At 42.0% G+C, this 25,970-nt stretch overlaps 1 protein-coding gene across 6 annotated transcripts in view; it reads left to right on the plus strand.

Moving 5' to 3' along the window:
* METAP1D (methionyl aminopeptidase type 1D, mitochondrial) overlaps positions 1-25,970 on the plus strand; it is a 300,094-nt gene that overhangs the window by 187,441 nt on the left and 86,683 nt on the right. For all 6 annotated transcript variants that reach the window (XM_068247038.1, XM_068247039.1, XM_068247040.1 and 3 more), the window contains one exon: positions 5,770-5,933. In XM_068247038.1, the coding sequence (XP_068103139.1) occupies positions 5,770-5,933 (164 nt within the window). The remainder of the gene's footprint in view (positions 1-5,769; positions 5,934-25,970) is intronic.

Consider the following 25,970-nt stretch of genomic DNA (forward strand, 5'->3'; position numbering starts at 1 on the left):
GTCAAGCCATCTTACAGAAAAGCCTAAACTTATTCAAAAACTTGGCAGTAGAAATTAACTCTTTGTCAGCCACACTGCAAAGCTCCATTAGTTCTCTGATCGAAAGAGTTTCATGCAAGGAGGATAGGGTTGCAGAACTCACACTAGAACACAACAAAGTTGTGGATACTATAGATTCCCATACAATAAACTTCACCTGGCTCAAGTTAAAGAGAATCTGTACTCTAAAAATTTTACAGCAAAAAGCATACCATTCTATTCATTATTTTCTCCTGTGCCCCTCTGTGCTGTTTCTGCCACTCTCTGCTGCAATCCTGGCTTGTAATTAACAGTTTTAGGCAGTGTTTACAAACAAACTAACCAGCTTGTGATAGGCTCACATAACCAGAGTGTGTGAGTCATACAGAGCCTGCAGAGGGCCTGCAGAGGGTGTGTATCACTTCTATCCAATCACAAGCAGCCCTGCACATTCCACACATTCAAGCCTTAGCCCGACAGAGGGGACAGCAGGAAACAGACTAGATCATATAACAGAGATAACACAGCCACTGTGCAATTAGGAAAGGCTGCAGTAAGCCAGAGCACATTAGAACAGGCAAAGGAACTTATAGGATAGAAGAACTAAGGCTGAAAATGTTGTTACAGAGTCTCTTTAAAGATGAAAGACGCAGGAGATAGAAACAGGCATAACACCCTAAAATTTCGTGGGATTATTGAATCTATGGAAACTTCTGTTTCAAAATATTTATTGGATTTTAAATTTTTCATTTAAAACAGTTAACAAACAAGTTTGGTCGCAGACCAATATATAACAGAGGTATACCTTATGAGCCCTGACTGAATATAAGTTTAAAGTCTGTGAGAGAAGTTTGCATTAGTCTTGCCGTAGCCTCTCAATCAAACTCACGTAGTATGGCTCATGGAAATTCCGTAGTTTGGTCATGGGTATAACCAGCAGTGAACATCCTTGGCCAAGTGGCCGGATAGCAAAAAAGAAAAGAGAAAGAATGTGTGTGTGTGTGGGGGGGGGGGGGGGGGGGATTTGAGAGGGAACAGGGTATGTCCAAGGACAGGCCTCTGAAAGATATCATGGTTCTCTTTGGGGGATTTTCTATGGTAACTTCTGATCTATGTGATTATACCAGGTCCATTATCAAAGCTGCATTTTTGAGCATGAGTGAGGAGGAGATGACCTTGGATAGAGCACACAGGTTACCGAAACCCAAGTTATTGATGTACTCCGTAACCAGAAATATTATTGCCAGATTTGTATTTTTTTCAAACAAAGGAAATTCCTTCTTGGCTGTGTCAGGGGAAAAGGTTATTTCCTACTCCCTTTCAACAGATTCAACTTTATTCAGACCTCTCCCAGGCCACCTTACAAAACAGGAGGGCTCTTTTACCGATCACCAAAGCATTGCGACTACACCAAACAAATGACACTATCCCATGAAACTGCTAGTTTCACATGGTGGCAACAACATGGAAGAAGACCTGCTAGCTCTTACCACCTAAAAATCTCTCCTCCTCAGGAGCTCAGATCATATACCAATAAAAAGGTAGAGTCCAAAATCCCACAGGAAGGGCAGAAAGTAATCTATAGGTAGTTAAGTTATAATCCTTTCATCCTCTTCACTGTGGCTGGACACTTCAGGTGTCGGCTCCGGTATGCCGGTATTCAGACATCTAACTTGAATTCCTCCTGCCACTTATACAGATCATATATACAAGTCTTTGATTACTGTTTTCCTTTGTTCCATTTAACCTATTTCATTATGGTATCTCACCCTACCTAGCGCTATCTATTTACAAGTCTAACAAGCTGTCAAACTTTTTTGAGTCTTTGCCGCGCCTACTAACATGATTGATTGCTGAGTGATGGCACTTAAAGTACCCCTGAACTGAGTGTTGCTTAACCAGTTCCAGACCGTGTTCGTTGAAATCTACATCCGGTTTGTGGCCTCTTGTTTCTGACAGATCATAGATTTCAACATCACCGCCACGTGTTCTCGCCGATCTCGTTGCTTTGCACCTGTTGCATTTTACTAGCTCTGCCCTCTCTATGACGGCAGAGCTCTGTGAGCCAGTCAGGAACCAATTTCATTGGCTCCTGACCACGTGATCACTGTGAGCCAATATCATTAACTTACATTCATGACAGGGTCAGGAGCCAATGAAAGCGGCTCCAGACCGGCTCACAGAGCACTGCCGTCATAGAGATGGCAGAGTGGGTGGGCGTAAGTGACGGGTGATTGGCTGTAACGGCGATTCTGTGCAGCGAGCCCCAGTTTTTGGTACCAGAGGTCTCTGGTCTTTAAGGGACCAGAGATCGCCAGTACTTAACTGGTTAACATAGTGTTTTATGTGGGTTGTTATGACATATGGCACATCACCATTCTCAGTCCAGCGCCCCCTGTGGTCCACGCACTGATCAGCCGAAATATTTAACTGAGCAGAATGTCAATTATGAGATGGGAGGAAGTGGCAGCTCTTTTCCCCCTAGTCCATCCCTAGGAAAGCTCCTTTGATTCCCTGTTTATGGTTTCCGATAGTACTGTTCTACACACAGGGGTTGATTCACTATAACAAATAGCGTGCGTCACTTTAAAGGACATTATCCCCGCATTTTGATTGGCCCAATTGGCTGCCTGTCACTTGACAGGAAACTTGAAAGGCAGCCTATTGGGCCAATCAACGTGTAGGGATAATGTCCTTTAAAGTGAATATTTACCGGATGAAAAAAGAAAAAGTCAGATACTCACCTAAGGAGAGGGAAGGCTCGGTCCTAATGAGCCTTCCCCCTCCTCTCCCGGTACCCGGTCCCGCGCAGGATCCCCCGTGGCAGTATTCGACCAGTTCGGTCAAATTCTGCCACTTCCGCATTCCTTCGGGAGGTTTCGGAAGCCTTCGGGAGCACTCGGGCTCCCGATGATGTGGCCGCTCCATACTACGCATGCGCGAGCGCCCTCTATGACGCACTCGCGCATACGTAGTATGGAGCGGCCCGTCTTCGGAAGCCCGAGTGCTCCCGAAGACCTCCGAAGTCCCTGCGGCGGCGGATGCGAACGGGGGAGCCAGCGCAGCACTAAGGACACCGGGAGAGGAGAGGGAAGGCTCATTAGGACCGAGCCTTCCCTCTCCTTAGGTGAGTATCTGACTTTTTCTTTTTTAATCCGGTACCCATTGGCTTTAAAGTGATTGGACCCGCAGGGGCTCAGGGCAGGACGAGTGGAGCTCTCGTCATTGCCATTTAGCAGGCATAAGTTTGTAACGCTCGCTATGATACTCTGATAAGGCGTGTTAACTCTGATAAGGCATGTTAATGCTGATAAGGCACGTTATTGTGAATCAACCCCACAGTGTGCAGGAGAGCTGCGATGTGTGTGGGCTTGAACTCGGAACGATAGTGTACTGATAGCTTCACACCTTAAAAACCATTGTATTGAAAATGAATATAAGTGTTACTATTTTCTAATCAATCCAAGGTACTGAGAATTCTCCCAATTGTTATAAGAAACTGTTTGTTCGAACTGTTGCCACTCCTGCCTACCTGACCACATTATATCACAGTGCAGACACTCTTTAGCCCTGGGACCTCCCAGTACCCTGACAAGATCACAGTTGTAGTAAGGCAGCACAGTGGCGTAGTGGTTAGCACTCTCGCCATTCAGTGCTGGGTCCCCGGTACGAACCCAGCCAGGTCAACATCTGTAAGGAGTTTTTATGTTCTCCCCGTGTCTGTGCAAGTTTCCTCGGGACACTCCAGTTTCCTCCCACATCCCCAAAAACATATGGATAAGTTAATTTGCTTCCCCTAAAATTGGCCCTAGACTACCATACATACAGTACACAATACATACATGGACATATGACTATGGTAGTGACTAGATTGTGAGCCCCTCTGAGGGACAGTTAGTGACAAGACAAAATACGCTGTACAGCGCTGCGTAATATGTCGGCGCTATATTAATACTTAAATAATATAAGGCGCCTTCTCCACCCTCCCCCCGTCCGCGAGCTGCTTGTTATACAGGTGGCTGTAGCAAAGCATAGCACTTGCATTGCTCTCCGATTCTTTCCAATGCTGTGCAGATCCCACTCAATTATAATAAATGGGATCACTCCTCTTTGTACAAAATTGCATGCAACTATGCATTACGTTACCGCACTGAATCTTAACGCATGGTTAGAAACATTAGACAGTGCAGTCTATGCACATCTGATGTCTTGGGTATCCCACACACTGCGTTGCTACAAAAACGATCAGCAATGCATAAGTGGGGAAGGGGCCTAAGTATTGAATCTCCATTGCCTATAAGAGGTACTTATTACAAGAGACTATCAATGAATTGCTTATATTTTTTAGCTGATTCAAATTGTATGCAACTGTAGCTTATAACTGGATCAATCAGAATAATCAGCTACTGCATCTGATTGGTCCAATTCCACGCATATTTTCAGATAAAATGAACATGTAGTCTACATTGACTCCAAACTAATAGTATCGCATTGACAATATCTTAATGCATGTAGAAAGCAGTTTGCTTAAGACAAAAAGCTATAATTCTTTGTTTAAAAGGAATTCTCACTGGCAATTATTCACTAGAAACAGGCAGATTTACTGTATCAAGCTCTTTTTCTACACTAGAAAGTTGAGGGGTCATTTGAAACCCTTTCTCAGTTCCCTATATAGGAAAGGATATGGTCTTGGTGGAATGGCCAAAGCCACTCAACACAAATTTGCATGAACTAGATTTAATCCTGGTTTGACGGAAACAAATCCATACTCCTTATTCATTTAGTTGACTCAGACTCTTTATGACATACAGTATGTACTATTGCACCCCAGATGCCTCTTCCAGCTGTTGCATAGGAATGTTTATAGCTTCACATGCTGTCTGTCCATCTTAGCCTCTGTTGTCCACTTCTTTTGCTCTCAGTTTATCAAGCATCAAGGATGCAAAGGATTCCAGGCTTCTCATTATGTGTTCAATGTATTTTTGTTTTAATTGTAGTATCAGCCCTTCTAGTGAACACTCTGACTTTATTTCTTAAACTATTAACTGGTCAGGTCTTATGGCAGTCCAGGGAATGCTTAGTAGCTTTCTCCACACCCACAGTTCAAAAGCATCTATTTTTCTGCACATGACCAACGTTAACAGCCATATGTTACTACTGTAAAGACCATAGATTTAACTATCCTTTGTTGGGAAAGTGACATCTCTGTCCTTTAATATCTTGTTGAAACTTGCCACAGCTTTCCTTCCAAGCAACAAGTGTATCTTAATTTCATAGCTGCAGTTACTATCTGCAGAGATCTTCAATCCCAGGAAGATGAAATCTGTTACAACTTCTACTTTTTCTCCATCTGTTTGCAGATGGCTCATCAGAGCAGATGACATGACTTTATGTTTCTTGATGTTAAGCAGTAGAACAGCTTTTGCACTTTCTTGTTTGACATTCATGACTAGGTTTTTTAATTCTTCAGCCATCAGAATAGTATCATCAGCATATCTCAGATTGTTAATATTCCTACCCGCTATTTTAATACCAGCATATGACTCAACCAAACCAGCTTTCCACATTACATATTAAGCATGTAAGTTAAATAAGTAATCGGAAAATATGTGTATACAATCCACACATCACTACTAAAACTGTCTATGCCTAGAATATGCTATTGACCCCATTTTGAGGTGTTTTAAGGTAGGATATTCTGCAGCCTGAGAATTATAACCGTACTGTAACCTTTGCATTCTTTCCTGTTAGGTATTCAGTGGCGGATACCATGGGGATACATCTGAAACATTTCTTGTGGGAAACGTGGATGAAGTTGGCTGCAAGTTAGTCAAGACTGCCCGGAGATGCAGGGATGAAGCAATAGCAGCCTGCAAGCCAGGAGCTCCTCTCTGTGTTATCGGAAATACAATCAGGTGAAGTTACACTGTGTGGTGACAAGCAGAGGGAAGGCTGGCAGATGTGACAGAGGTTCTCAGTCTGGTATAAGCTGATGATACCTTTTATAATTCAAAACCACCATTTCACTGATGCCAGGGTGCAGGAGACCAAGCTGTTGCTGTTTCTTGGGTGACAGAGATTTTTCCTTCAAAGTGAATTACCTTTGGGTCAGTGAAGATAAGGCCGAAAGAAAAGAGAAAGATGTCAATTTAACAGCTGGCAGTTATGTGTTAGACCTGCCTGAAAACAATTTCTAGATGGGTATGAACTTTAAAAAAGCAGTATATTTGTCAGAGGTTTACACTTTTGTGGGTTAAAAAACAATATATATATATTTATATTTATTTTCGGCCCAAGATTTTTTATATTAGATCAGTCCCATTAACCATGACTGGTTCCATTTTGGTGATTCATGTAATTATTACAGCACTGTAACTGAATTAATGATGGCCTTAAAGTAGACTTGTACAGTGTATGGAATACCCAGCTATTGTAAAATCCACATCATTAAAGTTTAATATCAAGTTCCATCACCAGGATAAGAGTATAGAGTCAATGTGAAGTATGGAACTTCTAAAATCCTTTGTCAAAAGAAAATTAGGGTTTTTTTAAAGCTAGTTTTGCATATCTATTCCATTTGAATATATTTAAATGATAGAGAAAAAATCCAGAGCATCAGTACAGATAAAAATATTTTACATATATAAACATAAAACGCACAAGTCATAACTATTCTGAACAATAAATTGCCCGCTTAATTCAGATAGGGAAATCATATTTGTTTATGATATTTATGTGTATCTTTAAATACCATTTCAATTATCCTTCAGTGTGAATTCTTTCCATGTGATGAGACCGTGCCATATTCTTCTCAGATGTCACAGACCCTCATGGAATTTAAATGCATGGACCTCAATATACAATATTGTATACAATGAAGCAGGGGGGGGGGGGGGGGGAGTTGATGTATCATTTATATGTATTTATTGCTATAGAAATGTTGTAACTGATTCTGAAAATCTAACTTTAGCAAAACGTCTTTAGGTTATATCTCTCAAGCTTTTATTGTAGACTTCGAGCAAAATTGTGTTTTTGACAGTTTTAAATTATAGGCTAACTATCATCGGTGGAAAAAAAAGGAGACCGTCTTTTTCTTCTTTTATAGGAAATGTTGAATCAGACCCCTGCTGGGAACAGAAATTTAATGCATATCTCACTATCTTACTATCCGTGAATATAATGGAATGGAATTCAGAATGCAGTTTTATTTTTGCAAAAAAGGGATGAGTCGATAGGTGCCCCTCGTCTTCCCGAACACCTAGGGTTCAAACAAATTTGCTGGTGGTGTTCTTGCATTTTAACAAAATGTATTCTTATGTGGAAAGGGCCAGCGAGTACGAAATTCTTATTCAGGCATTGTATGGAGCTCTGCATTCATAGCTGTGTCTAAAGGGCATGTCAGCCTTTGATTCTTTCTGAGAGGTAATTATCCTTTTCCTGTCACGGAACAACAAATGATAGCTAACTACACAGGCACATTTGCGGTAGTCACATTCATCAACTGCAGAAAAAAAAAATTCAATTTAATTGTGCAACCCAGCTGCACATGAGCTTTTCAGCATATCTCTTGTTCCCTCTCCCTGTCTCTATTCCTCCTTCCAAATTCATTTTTTAAGAAAACTTTTTCCCCATTTTTTTGTCGTCTATTTCTCCTTTTTTACTCTGCACTTTCTTGTTAAAGTAATTTTCTCTTATGGCTTCTTTTTTTCTTTTCTTTTTTTTTTTTTTTTTTACCTCTCTTTTTTTTTTTTTTTCTTCTCCCCCATTGAAGGATATGAATGTAGAAAATTATCACAATTACTCATATAATTGAGCCTCTTTGTAGCAAGTGCAACTCCTGTAGCCTTTCTCCTTCATGAAAATGGTTTCATTATAGGGTTTTTCATATTCCCTGACACCATCTACACAGAGGAACAGGCGCGCAGATGAGATGTTCTCGGAACAGCGCGGATCAGTAAGGTCACAGTAGGAATAATTAGCTCTGCAATGGAAAGAGCTCGTAGGCCTTTTACCGCTACATAAATGTACTGTCCGTGGCTTTTAGTCGCAGAAAAAACTTACTAACAAATGGAACTCCCGCCTACTACTTTGAAAAAAAAATTTGTATCAACACTACAATTTTCTATCATTAAGACTAATAACACAGAGCCTGCTATACATCAAGAGGAATAAAAAGAAAAATCTCACATTCAAGTGGCGGCTGGGTGCTGACCTTTGTTCTCTTTGTGTGTGTGTGTCTGTGTCTGTGTGTGTGTGTGTGTGTGTGTGTGTGTACAGTGTGTGTGTGTATGTGTGTGTACAGTGTGTCTGTGTGTGTGTGTGTGTGTGTGTGTGTGTGTGTGTGTGTGTGTGTGTGTGTGTGTGTGTGTGTGTGTGTGTGTGTGTGTGTGTGGTGTGTGGTGTGTGGTGTGTGGTGTGTGGTGTCTGTGTGTCTGTGTGTGTGTGTGTGTGTGTGTGTGTGTGTGTGTCTGTGTGTGTGTGTGTGTGTGTGTGTGTGTGTGTGTGTGCACAACTTGACAAGAAAAAAGACCCACACCCTATGCCAACACCCAAGTGAACACTGGCAGAAAAAGCCCCTTTTTTTCTATATTTGTGCCCTGATACAGTTCAGTATAGGAAATCAATTTTGCATATACAATTCATAAAACTCAGCTGTTAACAAAAGGCAATAAATAAAACATAATTTAAAGAAAAAAAGGACAGGTAGGCGGAGGAAACACAATTTCAAGTGACACTGGATTTTTGATGCGGGACTACCAAGACTTCAGTAGCATAGTGTAAATATTAATGGGAGAAAGAAATAATCGAACACTAAAAACAAAAAAAAATGATAGAAACTGGTTCTCATTTAAATTTCAACAGTCTGGTGCCATTTGTTTTGTGTTATTGTCTGGAATGCATAAATGGTAATTGGTCTTTTTTTTTTTTTTATCCCAATTGCATCTGATGAATATTCTGATGCTATAACTGGGCAATCTGGGTAATGTATTCCATAGTTGGAAAAAAAGAAAATGAAAACAAAGAAATCATGAGCTATTAATATTAACTTGGTGCTCTAAAATATAATCTGCTGGTGTTTCCTGCAGGGATCGAATTACATTTATGAAACTTTCGCTTTTGGTTTGAGAAATTTACACATTCAAAGCAATGTGAGAAAATCATATACCTGTCCTAACCATTTATTCTGGGCTACTTATTACTTAATTTCTGTAACTGACAGGTTAACCTATTTTCTTGATGCTTGTTTATGCATTTCATAGTGGGCCCCGCTGTTTTTTTGTTTTTTTTATTGTTTTTTTTTTTAAATCACAATTTACTATCAAAAGTAAAGCACAGTGACTAATTTAAAATTATAATGTTTATTGCAGTAATATCCTGAAATGCAATTCTCTACTGAAAATAGATTGCTTATTTCAGCCAATCAGCCTTTGAAGTTTGGATCACTTGGTTACTGTAGTTTATTTATTATACTCCTCAATATATTGCTGGCAATTCATTGCAGCATTTTACAAAGTACATTATTATTATTTAGTATTTATATAGCGCCGCTGTACAGAGTATACTGTCTTGTCACTTAACTGTCCCTCACAGGATCTCACAATCTAATCCCCACCATAGTCTATGTATGTATGTATGTATCTATCGTAGTCTAGGGCGTAATTAGGGGGAAGCCAGTTCACTTATTTGTATGATTTTGGGATTTGTGAAGAAACCAGAGTGCCTGGAGGAAACCCACAGATACACAGGGAGAACATACAAACTCTGGGCAGATAGTGCCCTGGCTGGGGTTCAAACCGGGGACCCAGCAATGAAAGACGACCAAGCTGCTTATTGAACCATTAAGTACAGAAAAAGGCTCAGTAAGCCTCTAAGGTGCTCAGAATATAATGTTCCTTCCACATTCTTTTGCCAGTTAATGACTAAACATTGTGTATTTGGGTTCTGTGAGAAAACCGATACAAATGGCCTCTTCTTGTAGATACGGAAAGTGATTTCATGACTTTTCAGTTTAAGGCATTTTATTCCCATATTTTCGTGATATTCATTAAGGCGCAAATTAATTTATTTTCACGGATGGAGCTGGATGACAATGTGACTTATTGGGATTATTGTAAATATAAAAAAATGACAAAATTAAATTGGTTAAAATAGAAACAAAAGCAAATGAGTTCAATGAAACTGATAAAATAATGATTAAAATGTGTTCATCAGAATTGAACATATTGGGCTTGATTCACTAAGACAAATAGCATGCCTTATCAGAGATAAAACGCCTTATCAGAGTAGCATAGAAAACGTATGCCTGCTAATTGGCAATGACGAGAGCTCCACTCGTCCTGCCCTGAGCCCCTGCATGCTCATATAGCTTGCTATGCTACTCTAATAAGGCGTGCTAACTTTGATAAGGCGTGCTATTTGTCTTAGTGAATCAAGCCCATTGAGTTAATGATGAAAAAATTTCAGAAAGTAGTCAAGAAGAAGATGTTTAATGGAGAACAGCTCATTGGCTCTGTTGGGACTAGGAACCTTAATTATGCCCAGGAAGTCTTACAGTAAACCTGAAATGTAAGCAATATGGAGATTGCCATTTCTATCCCTAGTTAAAAGAAAATGCCAGTTTCTTGATTATCCAGCAATTTATATACCCTAAAGTGGGATTCAATTCACCCAGCTAAAATTTGCCACAGCAACATTACACTTCAACTAGGAGGGAAGGTCAGGCAGAGAATCACAGAGCTTTGCCTGATAAGATTTGCCGATTACAAGAGCAATAAAAACTTGTACTGCCCTCATTACACAAATGAATCTGTGTAATATACTAAGAATGGTTTAAAAAGATATTTTATGTATTTTACAGTGGGTAGTAAAATTTTTGTTTGGGAAGTTTATTAATAGACCACTATCGCGAAAAAAGTAGGCAGTTAAAATGTGACAGAACGGACAGGTTTTGGGCCAGTCCATCTCCTCATGGGGGATTCTCAGGGTTTTCTTTGTTTTCAACAGCATTTCCTGAACAACAGTTGCAAAATTTAACTGACATAATAGTGTGGAAGTGAGTAGGGAGGCTGGCTGGTTTCTTAATATTTTGGCAGTTAAACTGCTGTTCAGGAAATACTGTTGAAAACAAAGAAAACCCTGAGAATCCCCCATGAGGAGGTGGACTGGCCCAAAACCTGTTCTGTCAGATTTTAACTGCCCCCTTTTTTCGTGATAGTGGTCCTTTTAAGCTTTTTTTTTAAGTCAAGAAATTACACCACCGCCTGATATGTGTACTTATAATGGGGCAGTAATGCAGACAGTATTCAAGGCAGAGGATTAGCACAATAGTAAGGCAAGTACCATTGTTAAAATTAAGTCAGTAATGGCACCTTTTGTAATCTTTTCACTTCAGGTTTCTATTTTTTCCCCTTCCTGGCTTCGAGGACCAGTGTCCTGGGTGGGATATAGGAAATGCTATATTGTTGCGTATGAATTTGGCTGCTATTTACTATGAATCCCAAGCAAGCTTGCTTGTTCCTTGGGAAACAATACAGGCATGTTGGATTAATGTGGCTCTGTAATATTAACAAGCTGACACATCATTGCATTCCAGCGGTTCTGAAGGTGTGTTCAGCTATCAGGGACAACACATGGACAGTTTGCATATTCGGCAGTGATGTATTGTGGGACAACTTATATACATTCTGTTTTAAGAAGGCAAATTTCTTTTTTTACATACCATTTTAGTAAGGAAACTTTTTGATCCCTTAAAGCCCCTTACACACTACTGGGTACTCTGGTTCACTTTGAGCTTGCTGGGCAATCTGTAATACTAGGAGGGGTAAGGTTTACTTTTCTGTACAACTTTTTAGTGTCTTGAGCATGAGGGGATAAAGCAGCTGATCTTATTCAAACTTTTTTCCTGAGCGAACTAATTCAATTGGTTTGACCATATTCTAGAATTTAAAAAATGTTTAAGTAATCCAGAGATCAAAAGAACTAATGAATCGATGCTCTTCCAGGGCTTCGTCCAGCCCCAAATATTAGTCAGCGTCCCACGCCGTCCTCCCGCGGTCTGCCGTTCAGTCACAATCAGCCCCGGTAACTGGCTCAGTCGCATCAGTCCGTGTCTGCTGCGCATGCGTGGGAGGTCTGCTCATGCGCAGAAGACCCAGACTGGTCCTGATTGAGCCAGTTACCAGGGCCGATTGCGGCTGAACGACAGACCGCGGGAGGACGGCATGGGACTCAGACGAGCTTATGGGGCTGGAGGAAACCCTGAGTAAGTATCGATTATTTAGTTCTTTTGATCATTGGTACACTTTAAGAAAACAAATAAATGACTCCACCTTATTGTCATCTCTTTATATGGTATTGTAGGGGGGGGGGGGAGATGCTGAGAAATTCACCAAAATGTCGCCTAAAACTACATTTACTTATTTTACATAGGCTTTGGTGGGATATAAACCCAGGACATGAGAGTTGCAAATCAAGCATACTAGTGACTGAACTTTGATAAATAAGATAGTAAATTACAATTTACAAAACAAAATGTATTAACAACATTATGTATTTCTCTTTAGTAACAATGAAAAAACCCTGAACCTAATAGACAGGGTAAGATTCTAATTACCACCTTTGAAGTAACTTAAATCCTAGAGAAGCAATTTTAATGATTAGTGGTATTATAGAACGAATCCACTATAGTGCAAATGAAGTTGAATCAGCATTAAAGAGTAACTGTTAGCATTAAAATACACAATTAGTTCTACATTGCAGGCTGATATATTAGTAAAAAGGATGTTAATCAGGCAATTGAAAATCATTCTTACTGTTTTTTTATGTGCAGTTTCTCTCCTCATGCCCTCAGGCTCTAAGAGCATACGCATGGCCGCAGAACAGAAGTGACAGGCATGCTGAATCAGCCTGATTGGCTGATGCCTCTGGCACTCACTTCTCTGCTCTTTGATTGGCCGCCTTGGTCTCCCCTTCTCTCCGTGGTCCAGCCACTGTAAGAGCGCAGGGAGGGGGGGCCAGAGGCTATCTACTGTCACTGTCCTCGGCCCCCCTCCTCCAGTAGAATGTCCGCTCCCCCCCCTCAGCCCTTCTGCCACCCTTCTGGAAGGATAAAGGCGGCGCACACAGAGTCCCTGAATAATGGTTCCAGGCACTTCAGTATCCTCCTATACTCTCTGCACTGTCTCTGGTGGTAGTGCAGCGAATGCATGGGAACGGCAGAGCTTGGATCCATTAGCAGGTGAGTCTGTGGCTGCTGCATTTATTCCTCCCCGCTGTGCACAGAAACAGTGCGGGGAGGAGGGGGATGCGGGGGGGGGGGGGGGGGGGTTAGGGAAGGATCCAGCCAGAGCACACAAGATGGCCCCTGCCAGGAACAGGAGTCATCTAACCTTGGAATTCAAATAACACAGGGAATAAAAACATGGACACTACAATACATCTGTTATGTAAGTAGAGCAAGTATTTATCTACTTACATATGTGTTTTGGGCGGGGGCATTTTTTAGCTAATAGTTCCTCTTAAGGCCCCGTTCACACTTGCAGTTCGAGTCTGCAAGTGTCCGGGGGTCCGGGTCCGGGGGCCGCAAAGAGACCGTACGGGTCTCTGCGGTGGCCACAAGTTGCCACAAGTTGCGGATCCAGAATGTATCAGTTCCGGCTACAATAAAGTCGAACTTTTAAAACTAGATACATTGCAGTGCCAGAAAGGCACCACCAGCATGGGGGATACCGGCGTGTAGTCCGGGCTCCCAAGTGGCATAGGACCGGTGCTGGAAGCATCCGGTCCTATTGCCAGTGTGATGGGAAACATCCGTTTCTCATTGCACAGCATGGCCGCATGTTCGGGTCAGGATCCGCCCGGGTCCGCAGCCGCACGGGGACGTACGGCAAAAATGGAGCATGTTGGAAAAAAAAAACGGATCGTCACGGAGCTGCGTTCCCGGATCGGATCTGGACGGTCGCACGAGTGTGAATGGATACATTGATAAACAATGTATCCATTCACCATCCGCTGTGTACGGAGCGTTCCGGGTCCGGGGAAGCCGGACCTGGAACGCTAATGTGAACTGGGCCTTAAGCATTATATTTTGCATCCCTGTCTGTTAGCAATGGAGTGTTGCCATCAATGAACGTGCTACTTCTGGTAGAATAGGAAAATGTAAATATATCAAAATGGGTTTTTAAAGATCTGTATTTATTTTCTCTGACTGGCTTGCTATTAGTTATTTATCTTTGAGAATTTCAAATATTTTAACTCAAGAAATGTAAAAATCCAGGCAGCATAGAATATTTGGAATGGTTTTCTTGGGGCACATGCAATATACAGACTAAGAAAATAAAAGTATAAGGTGTGCAGTGTAAGTTAGCCCCCCCCATAACTGTTCTAGGTTTGTCTTTCGAATACCCAAGCAGCTTGGGGTGACCCAAACCTACAGGGAAAGTATAGGGGACTAAAAGAGACAGAAAAGCCCTCCTACTAAGAAACAATGCTTGGTGTAGTTTGCCTTCTTAAAGCGGGATTGTCCCCATAAAAATCAAATTTCAACAGCAACTGGTCTGAGTGTATTAAGTGATAAAGATGCTAATCCTGAATGCAATACTTTTTCTGCTCTTATGGTTTGGAGTTTTACATACCTTAGGAGCACTGGCCCTTTAATAGCCATTGCCAAACAGTTGCATGCTGGGGGTTCTTTTTATCTATGATATATTCCTCCTCTTCCCTTTATTTCCCTGCCTAGCTGAAACATGATACTCTGCTCACTTGTGGTTACAAGCAAGGCTGAGGTGACTCAGCGATTGGAGGAGAAAAGAAAAAAGTTAAGGGAAGAAATGACATCCGTTTAGCCTCAAACTGTGGGCAAAAGACATGGTTCCCACCAAGAACAGAATTCTCATTTACTATGTAAAATTCACTGAAATCAAAATGTGGACTGTACAATACACGTGTTATATAAGTAGATCAAGTATTTATCTACTTATAAATGTGTTTTCTTTCCCTGGCATAGTATGGCTAATCCTCCTGCTTTAAAACAGAAGGTATTTGCGATAATTCAGCTTTAAGTGAATGACTGTGGTCTCCCACAATGCATCACTTATGAATATGCAAATTGTCCCTTTATGCCCCTGAAGCCAGGCTTACATCCAAAAGGACCAACAGGAGGACCAACAGTCTGAAATAGGCTGTCTGCATGTTGGGTTGATGTGGCTCTGTACATTTTATATAAGCTATAGGCTTGCTATACACCAGCAGTTCTGGATGTAAGCCTGGCTTCAGGGGCATAAATAGATAATGTGCATATCCAGCAGTGATGCATTGTGGGAGACCACAGTCATTGACTTGAATCTCAATTATCGCAAATACCTTCCGTTTTAAGAAGGCAAACTACACTAAGCAGGACTTTTTTCACCTTCCTGATCACCAGTCTCCCCACCAGCAACAATAACATCACTACCGGCTACCACTACATATATGGCAGGCCTGCTTTTTTGGTAGCCACTCCCATCCTCAGCTGAACTGTTTTCCCAATTTCTAATTGAGAATCCCTTCCAATTCAACCATGGCAGCTATCATACCTATTTAAGCGCTGGAGTGAAGCCACTTGTGGCCTAGGTCATTTGGTGCCATTTAATTCCTAAGTGCCATTTATTACAAAGTGCTTTACAACTTACCAAGAATTTACCAAGAATTCACCCAGGAATTCAAACAAGATTCAACAGCCACAGGACTCTGCTGGAAACAACTACTCTGCATCCAGAACTGCCTCCAATACTGTTGCTCAAAATGCCACTGCTGGACATATGTTGCACAGCCAAGTAGAATCTGTTTCTTTATTTACACAGGTTTGCTTGCACTACCTGCATACCCATATAAACTGTTTAGTAGCTGGAAATGTCCTGGTTATAATCATACACACTTACCATGTGTACTGCACTTTTTCTTATGTTCTGCCTGTCTGCTAACATCTACAAGTTGCATTGCTACATGCATCCTTCCAATGTACCACACTCTATATTCATTTCACCTGCTCTGCTTTCCTCACCTTACTCAGCATCTCATGAACTGTTAGCTCTCCTGAAATCTCTCTCTCCCCCCAGCAGCTCCAAAACCTCACAACATTTAAAGAGAGACTGAAGCGAGTGAAACAGCATTTGATTATTGTAAAGCACCTTACATAGTGCTAAACTGCCACATCCCCACGGCAAAACGAGGGGTTTATACCCCCCAAATTCCCTCTCCTTTGTCCGGGGAGCGCTTCCTGCTTGAGGCAGAGCTAATGGCTGTAGCCCTGCCTCTTAGTGCCTCAATCCCGGTTGATTGCCGCCTCTCCCCGCCCCTCTCAATCTGCCTTTACAGAGAGGGGCGGGGAAGAGGCGGAGATCTGTGTGGCGATTGACGCGCATCAAGGCAGAGCTGCAGCTCATAGCTCTGCCTCCATGAGCAGCAAAATCCACGACCAAGAAAGTCGTGGATTTTGCAGGGGGATTTGGGGGGTATAAACCCCTCGTTTTGCCGTGGGATAGCGGTGGTTTAGCACTATCTATAGTGCTTTACAATAATCAAATACTGTTACACTCACTTCAGAGTCTCTTTAAATCCTATTCACATTTGCTTACTCTCTCCCTCCTGCTCTTACTTGCAGCTGGAGATATATCACCTAATTCAGCCACAGCCTGCTGCCAGACAAGCATCCCCTGCTGCACACTTTTCACAGCCCTCTGTCCACAAATAACCTCAACATCCATCCTCACCCCAACCTTATTTCCATCCATTCCACCCACAAACACATGCTCCCCCTACCCTGTGGTCTCTGGAATCTCAGATCCGTCCGCAATAAACTTACAGCGGTCCATGACCTCTTCCTCCCCAAATCCCTCACCATCCTTGCTCTCACTGAGACATGGCTCACCCCCTCTGACTCTGCAGCAAAGGCTGCCCTTACCTACGGTGGGCTTCACATCAGTCACACCCCCACACCAGACAACAGGACCGATCTTATATTCACTAAATCCACCACCTTACAAACCTTCACATTGCACCCTTCCCACCCTCAGACCATCACCTTCTCACCTTCAACCTCCTCACAGAAGGCACCTCCAAACTACCCGCCCACCCACCTGGACGATGGCAGCAAGACCTATGCAAGCTCAACCCTAGACCTAGACTCCTTGCTGACCCCCTCCATGCCATCTCCTCCACTCCCCACCCTAACCTGTCCTAATCTTGCTGCAGTTCAGTATCGCCAAACTCTCATTAGCCCTAGAGAAAGCTGCTCCACCAATATTCCGCCGCAACCGCCCCCCTAACCCCCAGCCCTGGCATACTAACCATACACGCAACCTCCAGAGAGTAACACGTGCCACTGAACGGAAATGGAGGAAAACTACAGTACAAGACTAACCTGCTGCAGTTCCACACTGCCTTACTGATGCGAAGCAAGAATACCAAGCTCATCTGAGCACAAGCTTCCAACCCCCGGCGTCTTTTTGCCACTTTCAACTCCCTGCTTAAACCCACCCCCCCACCCTCCGTTTCCTCCCTCTCTGCCACAGATTTAGCCATCCACTTCACCAACAAAATTGTCTCCATCCGTCAGGAAATATCCAATCAGCTCCTCCTCCACCCTATCCACCTCCTTCACTCCTACTACCCCTGAGGAGGTCAACCACCTACTGCAGACTTCCCATACCAAGACCTCCCCCCTTGACCCCATCCCTTGTGATTTACTCCAGCCTCACTTCACAAATTTGTCCCCAGTCCTCACTACCCTGTTCAACCTCTCCCTATCCACAGGCACCTTCCCCTCAGACTTCAAGCAGGCCACTGTACTACCCCTGCTCAAGAAACCCTCCCTCGACCCCTCACTACCCTCCAACTACCGCCCTATATCCCTCTCCCCCTTTGCCTCAAAATTCCTTGAGCGTCTGGTTCACAAACGCCTGACCCAGTACCTCAATGCCAACTCACTGCTAGACCCACTGCAATCTAGATTTCGGCCTGCCCACTCAACGGAAACTGCTCTCACCAAAGTGGTCAATGACCTTGCCTTAGCTAAAGCTGAAGGTAAATACTCCATTCTCCTCCTTCTTGACCTTTCAGCAGCTTTTGACACAGTAGATGATTCCCTACTCTTCCAGTCCATTGGCATTTATGACCTCGCCCTGACCTGGCTTTCATCCTACCTCTCCAACTGGTCCTTCACACCTCCTTCAATAAGTCCTCATCCCCCCCTAACCACCTCTCGGTGGGAGTCCCCCAAGGCTCGGTCCTTGACCCCCTACTGTTCTCACTATACACATCCTCCATTGGCAAGGTTATCTCCTCCATGGGTTTTAACTATCATCTGTATGTTGATGACACCCACATCTACCTCCACACCCCTGACATATCCCCCACTACCATGGACAAGGTCTCCTCCTGCCTATCAGCCATCTCCACCTGGATGTCCGCTAAGTTCCTGAAACGAAATCTAGACAAAACGGAATTTATGATCTTCCCACCCCGGCCATCCCTGAACCTCCCAGATGCGCATGTCACTGTTAACCACACTACCAGTAGCCCTACCTCTCAAGACCGCTGTCTGGGTGTCACCCTGGACTCCTCACTCACCTTCACTCTCCACATCCAAAACCTCACAAAGTCCTGCAACTTCCACCTTCGTAACATCTGCAAGATCCACCCTTTCCTGACCTCTGCCACCACCAAACTCCTCATCCATTCCCTCATAATTTCCTGCCTTGACTACTGCAATTCCCTTCTGTCTGGTCTCCCTATGACCCGACTAGCCCCGCTGCAGTCACTCATGAATGCGGCAGCCAGAAGTATCCACTCTTCACATTGCTTCACCACGGTGGCTCCCCTCGGTGAATCCCTCCACTGGCTTCCTATCCAGTCCAGAATCAGATTCAGGATACTGTGTCTGACCTACAAATCTGTCCACAAAACCTGTCCAACCTACATTTCCGATCTTACTCAAAGGTACACACCTAGCCGCTCACTCCGCTCCTCGAATGAACTTCGTCTGACCGGCACCTGCATCACCCAGTCCCATGGCACACCTCCAGGACTTCTCAAGAGCTGCTCCAACACTATGGAACTCCCTACCTCCACCTATTAGGGCAGCCCCCTCCTTTAACATCTTCAAGAAGGCCCTCAAAACTCACCTTTTCACTCTGGCCTACCATCCTTCACAAGTGTTCTAAACCTGCAGCTGAACTCTGGTCCCCTACCTTTCGTGTCCCTACCTCTCCCTGTAGATTGTAAGCCTTTGGGCAGGGTCCTCTTCCTGTTGTGTCCTACCTGATCATGCACCTCCATTACTGTGCACCCATGCTATGCATTTGAGTGAACCTAACTTGCCTAATCTCCATGCTCCCATCCAGTGACTAAGCATTACCTACTGTGCTGCGTGATCTGTTTTTTCTTGTATTCCTGTATTGCCATATTGCTGTATGTCACCCCTAAATATTGTCTGTAACCTAAACTAATGTCCAGTGCTGCGTAATATGTTGGCGCTTTATAAATACAATAAATATTAAAGGGGGACTTACCAGATGCTGATTACACCAAAGTTACAAAGTCTTAGTAAACGCTTGAGAGAACATTTGTTACCAGCAAGACCAGTCCAGGTGTCTCAATGCTCAGTCTCCGTTCATTCTCTTCTCCCCCTTATGGCATTTAACCGTATATAAAAAAAAGTACATAAAATAAAACCCTAAAATCATTCATATATTAGGTCCAAACAATTGGCTCCCAGTATGGATACTGTAAATGCCTCCTTCCCAAAGGACCCAAGGATCAGTTTGTGTGCCTCCTGTACCCAACCCAAATACTCAAACAAACTAGAACTAGTATTTTAGAATATTTTCAACCAAGGATACTATAATCAAGCATTTCATCTATTTAGAGAAGGTTGTTGTTGTTGTTGAACAACAGTTGAAATGGCTGGATAGTGTAATGGTTAAGGGCTCTGACACAGGCAACCAGGGTTCGAATCTCGGCTCTGCCTGTCCAGTAAGCCAGCACCTATTCAGTAGGAGACCTTAGGCAAGTTTCCCTAACACTGCTACTGCATATAGAGCGCATCCTAGTGGCTGAAGCTCTGGCGCTTTGAGTCCGCCAGGAGAAAAGTGCTATATAAATATTATTTGTCTTGTCTTGAAGGTTAGTAGTTTCAGCTATGGACCTTTTTGCAGATTGCTGATGCCTATGAAGTCCTTTGAGAGCCTGCTGAAGCCAATGAAACTCTTCTGTGGAAATTAAGACTATGGTAACATGCAATTTAGTGGCAATGTTATAACTATTTTTTTATATGGACTGGGGTGGGAGGTGTTTGAAAGAACCTATATGCCTCCCGGAAAATGAAAAAGAAAACTGACACTGGAGGCCACATCTGGTATAATAAGTAAGGTGATTGGAAACTGGCTAGGTACTGACAAGACTGAGTTGCAGACACGGCAACCACAATAAACTAATTGTAAATATTGCCCGTCTTCACTGCAGTTTGTGGTATCAGTTGGTGTATATGCTTAGTCGCTCTACCGAACAAAAAGAAAACTTGTCTATAAATGATAAAAATTATTTCTCTACAATATACTCCACCAAAAAGGGGGAGAAGGAGTACTAATATAGTTACATAGTTTGGTTGAAAAAAGACATCCGTCCATCAAGTCCAACCAGAAAATATGTAGGAGGAGGCACCTCAAAACAAATACATTCAAAACAGTTTAAAGAGGAGCTGTTAGGTATAGGGTCTCAGAGAAAAAAAAACACATATCAGTAGCTAAATGTTGGCTGTACTTACATTACATATGCATTTCACTGTCCACGTTTGGATTTCACAGATTTTTTTTATAGTATTTGCAGAGATTGATGCTCCTGACAGCTCATGGCAGGTTCCATGATTGTCTGTCTTTTATGAAGCCAATTGTGATGTAATATCCTTCCTTACCGTGCTTCCTGATGATTCGACTCACAAAAAAGATCCGGATCAAAGATCCGAATCATTCATGATCCGGACAACACTACTGTGCAGTGAATATTAATTAGCCATGTGGCTAGGAACAATACCGGACTCGTGCAGTATACTCTAACGGAACATGTGCCCAGTGAAAAGCACATTGATTTTTCAGTGCTGTGAGTTGGGCTGCGTTACAAGCTGCTGTAACATGAGCCTGTAACTTCTCACTGTGAAAGCATAGAGAAATGAAGGGGAGGACCAAGGGAGTGCAGTGGGGAGAAGAAGCAGCCCCAGAACGTGTTGCAGTATCTGTTATGCGGCCTGCCGACCTCCTTAGGAGCTTAGGAATAAAGAGCCTTGCTGTTCAGCAAACATCAAAGTAAGAGAGATTTTTAACTTGAGTATTGCCTTTTTGGCTTCCTTTTAAACTGTTTAACACAGGAGAATAGAGGTTTAAGTTAGCTTTTGCAGCCTGACAGTTACTCTTTAAAGTACCCCAGATTTGGGACATAAAAGTGACGTTTTACTTTGCTGGGGCTTCTTTCAGACCGCCCAAACTTATTCTATCAGGCCCCTCAGTGTCCTCCAATGTGATTCTGCCCTCTCTATAAGATCTGCAGCTGGACCTCTAGTCACAGCTACTGTGCATGCAAGCGCCCGTCTGCCCGCCTCCTCAATCGCACGCCTGTCAATTCTTTTGATAATCAAACATGCACAGAATGGGAGAGAGCAGGCGGATGGACAGGACCGCGGATGCACCGACTATAGCTTCATTTGCAGATCTTTCAGGGGGCAGCAGCACATAGGAGAGTACCCAGAGGACACAAGGGGGGACCTGACAGGCTACATAGGGTTGAAAGAAGCCCCAGGAAAGTTTAAAAAATGCTTTTTTTTGGTCCAAATTCAGGTGTGCTTTAAAGGGAAAGGTAAGAATAGACTTACCACAATAACTTGCCATCAATAATGTGCAGCAAGGTTGGGGGGGAAATTTAGAAGCAGGTGGTTTCTGCGGCAGGCACCAAGCGCCTGAGCTGGGCGCCGCTATAGCCCTAATGCTGTAGTGCACACCCCACACAAGGGTAATTCGTCGTTCCGGCAATCACTGGACCCCAAATTACTTCTCCCTCTGAGTTGCAACCACTTGGAGGTGACATAGTATTTTACGCCATTGGGGAATATAAGTGCCAGTAGGGTTTGCCGTCATTCCGGCTCACTGCGCCCAAATCGCCGGTGGCATGCTAATATGTATGCAAATATCTTATTTGTTTGACACACTTAAGACAACACGATTTATGGATAATTCACATTTCTTCAGGTCAATTTTAAGTGTCTAAAATGAATTAAAAAAATTATCGCATAGCCATATACTAAAACAACTTCTATAAACAGCAGAATTAAAAAGCATGATATAAAAAATGAAATTCATATCAGTTTAATTTGTGTCATGTGTAGAGGTTATTGTCTATAAGAAAACTGAACTGATCATTATAATTAAACAAGGAGCAAAAACATTAGAACAGTAAAAATGTTTGCCCAAATGGGCAGCCCTCTCTGTTCCTAGTCATTTGTACAAGCCAGTAGCAGTGTGACATTTTCAATATTATATAACACACCTACAACTTATAGGCATGGAAATGGAGATAATGAAATGGTCGTAAGTTTAGTGATTTTTTTAATCAAAATAATTGGGGTCTTTATTTTGCTGTAAACTGAAATAGTGAAAGAATTACCTTTTTAGGTCTTATATTGTTTCATGATGAAGTGTGTAGCGAAACAATGGCAGTTGCCATCACCGACCCTGGAAGTGTAGGACATTGCATTCAGACAGTTTCAGAGAATAAGAAACAGAACCGACTTACATACAGATCTTTGACAAATTCTGACAATGACACTTCCCAGACAAACTCATCAAAGTGGTTAGACTAAAAGCTAGAAAAATGAATCCATCAGCTTCACTGTCCACAACAACAAAACTGAAAATTCTGCCGAGATTTGAGTTAACTTTATTACACATTTTTCAACAGATCATATTTTAATCAGATCCATACTTCAGAACCACTGGTCATTTCTAACTTGTGATCCACTACTTAGACCAATCATAAAGAAAAAGCCAAACTGTATTTTTAGGAGAACAAGGTGTTTAAAGAACACCTTAGCACTAAGTAAATTAGATTCTCCAGTCAACATACACAAGAGCCCATAATCCCCAGTGCAGCGTACAAATGTGAAAAGTCCATTTGTTTAAGTTATGACTATATACAAGAAGGAACCTGGTCCTTTGGTTCTATGGTCACTTCAGAAACTTTTCCTTTAACTCAACAGTTTAAATATGATACAACTTACTTGTATATAATATACCGCATTTCCTTCCCACACAAGAATTACGAGGCACAGAAAAATCATAACAAAGGGATTTAAAAAAGATTTTCTAGACATTGTAAAGAATTTCATAGGCAGGACACCAACTTGATCAACTTCACACCCATAGAATGCACCGGCCCATATGCAATTCACTTTTTCTCCTTAATTTTCTCCTAGGGGATATGTTCACATCCTGTCATTGTAAACTGTCTTTTAAACCGCCAGCAAATGAGAAAATACTAATAATTATGATAGTACTTTTTCACCTACTTTTTGGTATTTTTTCAATTGCAAAGTACTGAAAATATATTTTAACGAGAACAAGAAAAATGATCTCCTAGAAGAAAACTAATATGGGCTATTACCTCTAGCCCTAAATAAGACAGTTTTGAGAGACTCAGCGCTAGGGAAATGCTCTGTATCTGAGAACATTACAACAGAAGGGCTTGAGTGCTTGTCTGGAACATAATTATTGTTGGACTTCGGGTTTAAAGAAATGTATTATTTGCTTTTTATATATATTTTTATATGCTTATATATATATATGCATTTCCTTTTTTCATTTATATCTTCCTAAAGGTAGTTTAGCGTCCTCTGTACACACTGTTACTAATTCATCTAGTCACTTGGTTATTCCATTTGTTTTTATTCTTATGTTTTTTTTTTTATTTAAATATGTATTTATTTACCCTACTTACTTATAACATTTACGTCCCTCCCCCAGTTTCTTTTCATCCTTTTTTACCCTTTTCAATTTCCCACACTCATCCCATCCATCACTTAATTATTCCGTCATTTTTTATATTTCTTGAGATCCCTTACTGGGCCACTATTTTGGTTGGGGTCTCACCTATGGTGTTTTTTTATTCTATGTTATTACCCATGATACATCTTTCTCATGCAAAGTGGTATTTCCCACACTCGCAACACATATTTCCCACACTTGCATTTACCTCCATATACTTTTTTCCCCAGGCGTAGAACACTTTTGTTTTTTTCTTTAACATCTTACCCCCCCCCCCCCCCCATACACTCCCCCATTTTTCCCTTTTTCCCTCTCACAAGTTCACATCATCTCTTACCCTCCTCTTCAGCAAATCCATATATATTGACATTTAGCATCCATTCTCTTACCTCCTCTTCATTCTGTTCACCTGCATAGTTCTTTCCCTTCTTCGGTTTTTCCCTTCTTTGAGTTCTTCATACACAATCTTTTATCTATTCCCCGGCTCTTTTCTTGATTGTTCTCCCTCATTCACTGTTCTCTATCCACACACACCTCTGCTTTACACAATGTACCTTTCCTCCTCCTATTCCCCTCCATTGGCTCCTCTACTGCTGTACACAACTTTTTCTCAATTCAGTCCCCGGTTTACACCCACTACTTCACTGTCCACCCTTATGCTCGTCTGTCATTTGCCCTGTTCTAATATGGCGGCAATACCACATCCGCTGATACATATAAGTGGCATGTGACATCACACGTTCTCTTGATTACCATACAGTTCTTAAGGTTATGAATGGACCGGAGCAACCTTACAGGTGTTCCTAGCTGGCTATCTTAGGTAATCCTATTGAATTTAATTATCTTGAGTTTGTTGTCCTAAACCTTGGGCATATCTAAACCTAGATGAAAGTAATTTAGTGACAGCTTAATTGGTTCCGTAAACACTTGTAATCCAAAGCACTCTTATATCAAATGGAATAGATTAATGGAAACTCAAATGATTCGTTCCACAATCCAAAAACCTTTATAAAAAAAATTCATACGAAGTACTGTAAGAATGTAAAAATGTTAAAAAGGCTTTCACTATAACTAACATCATTGCTTTCTGTTGGCTCTCCCCAACCTGTTTTTTTGTGTGACTTTTTCCAATAACAGTTGTTTTTCCTACAATTCATGGAAATGTGACATTGTACTTTCCCTAAATTTAGATTAAGTAGAATTAAGTACAATCCTGCAGTGCCAAAGATAGACGAGAACCATTGGCTCAATTGTGATGACATTACATGCATATAGGTTTGTGCTTGAATATCAAGATGTTGCCTGTATATCAAGTCAAATTGTCCTACATTTTTTTGCTCGTCTTGCAAAGCGCTCTTAAACCAAGTTACTTGCAATCCAAGGTTTTACTGTACATCTACTAATATCTTTATCCGCTTATCGGCTTACTGACATTAAATTTAAATCCCTGAATAATCTGGGCCCTGGATACATGAAAGAAATGTTGCAGCTGCGTAGCAATCCCCGCATTCTCAGATCCACAGGTTCTAATAATCTAGTCTAGTCATAATTTGCATATATTCAGCAGTGGTGCTCTGACATCTCGAGCTCACTCCAACCTGAATTATCGCAAATTCTTTCTGTTTTAGGAAAGCAAATTTTTGTTTTTCTTAACATCTTAGTAAGGGGGCTTTTAGGACCATTGTAGTCCCTTACACACTCCAATGAGTTCTGGGTCACCATGAGCTTGCTGGTTAGTCTGTACCTCTCGGTTTACAAGCCCTACTCCATAGAGCCAAATTAATCCATGCCATGCACTGATGAGGATCAAACAATCCGAAACAGTCTGTATGCATGTTGGATTATTATGGCTCTGTACAATTTAACAAGCTGACACATCATTGCAATCCA

The sequence above is a fragment of the Hyperolius riggenbachi genome, chromosome 7 (assembly GCF_040937935.1).
Source record: "Hyperolius riggenbachi isolate aHypRig1 chromosome 7, aHypRig1.pri, whole genome shotgun sequence".
NCBI classification, from domain to species: Eukaryota; Metazoa; Chordata; class Amphibia; order Anura; family Hyperoliidae; genus Hyperolius; species Hyperolius riggenbachi.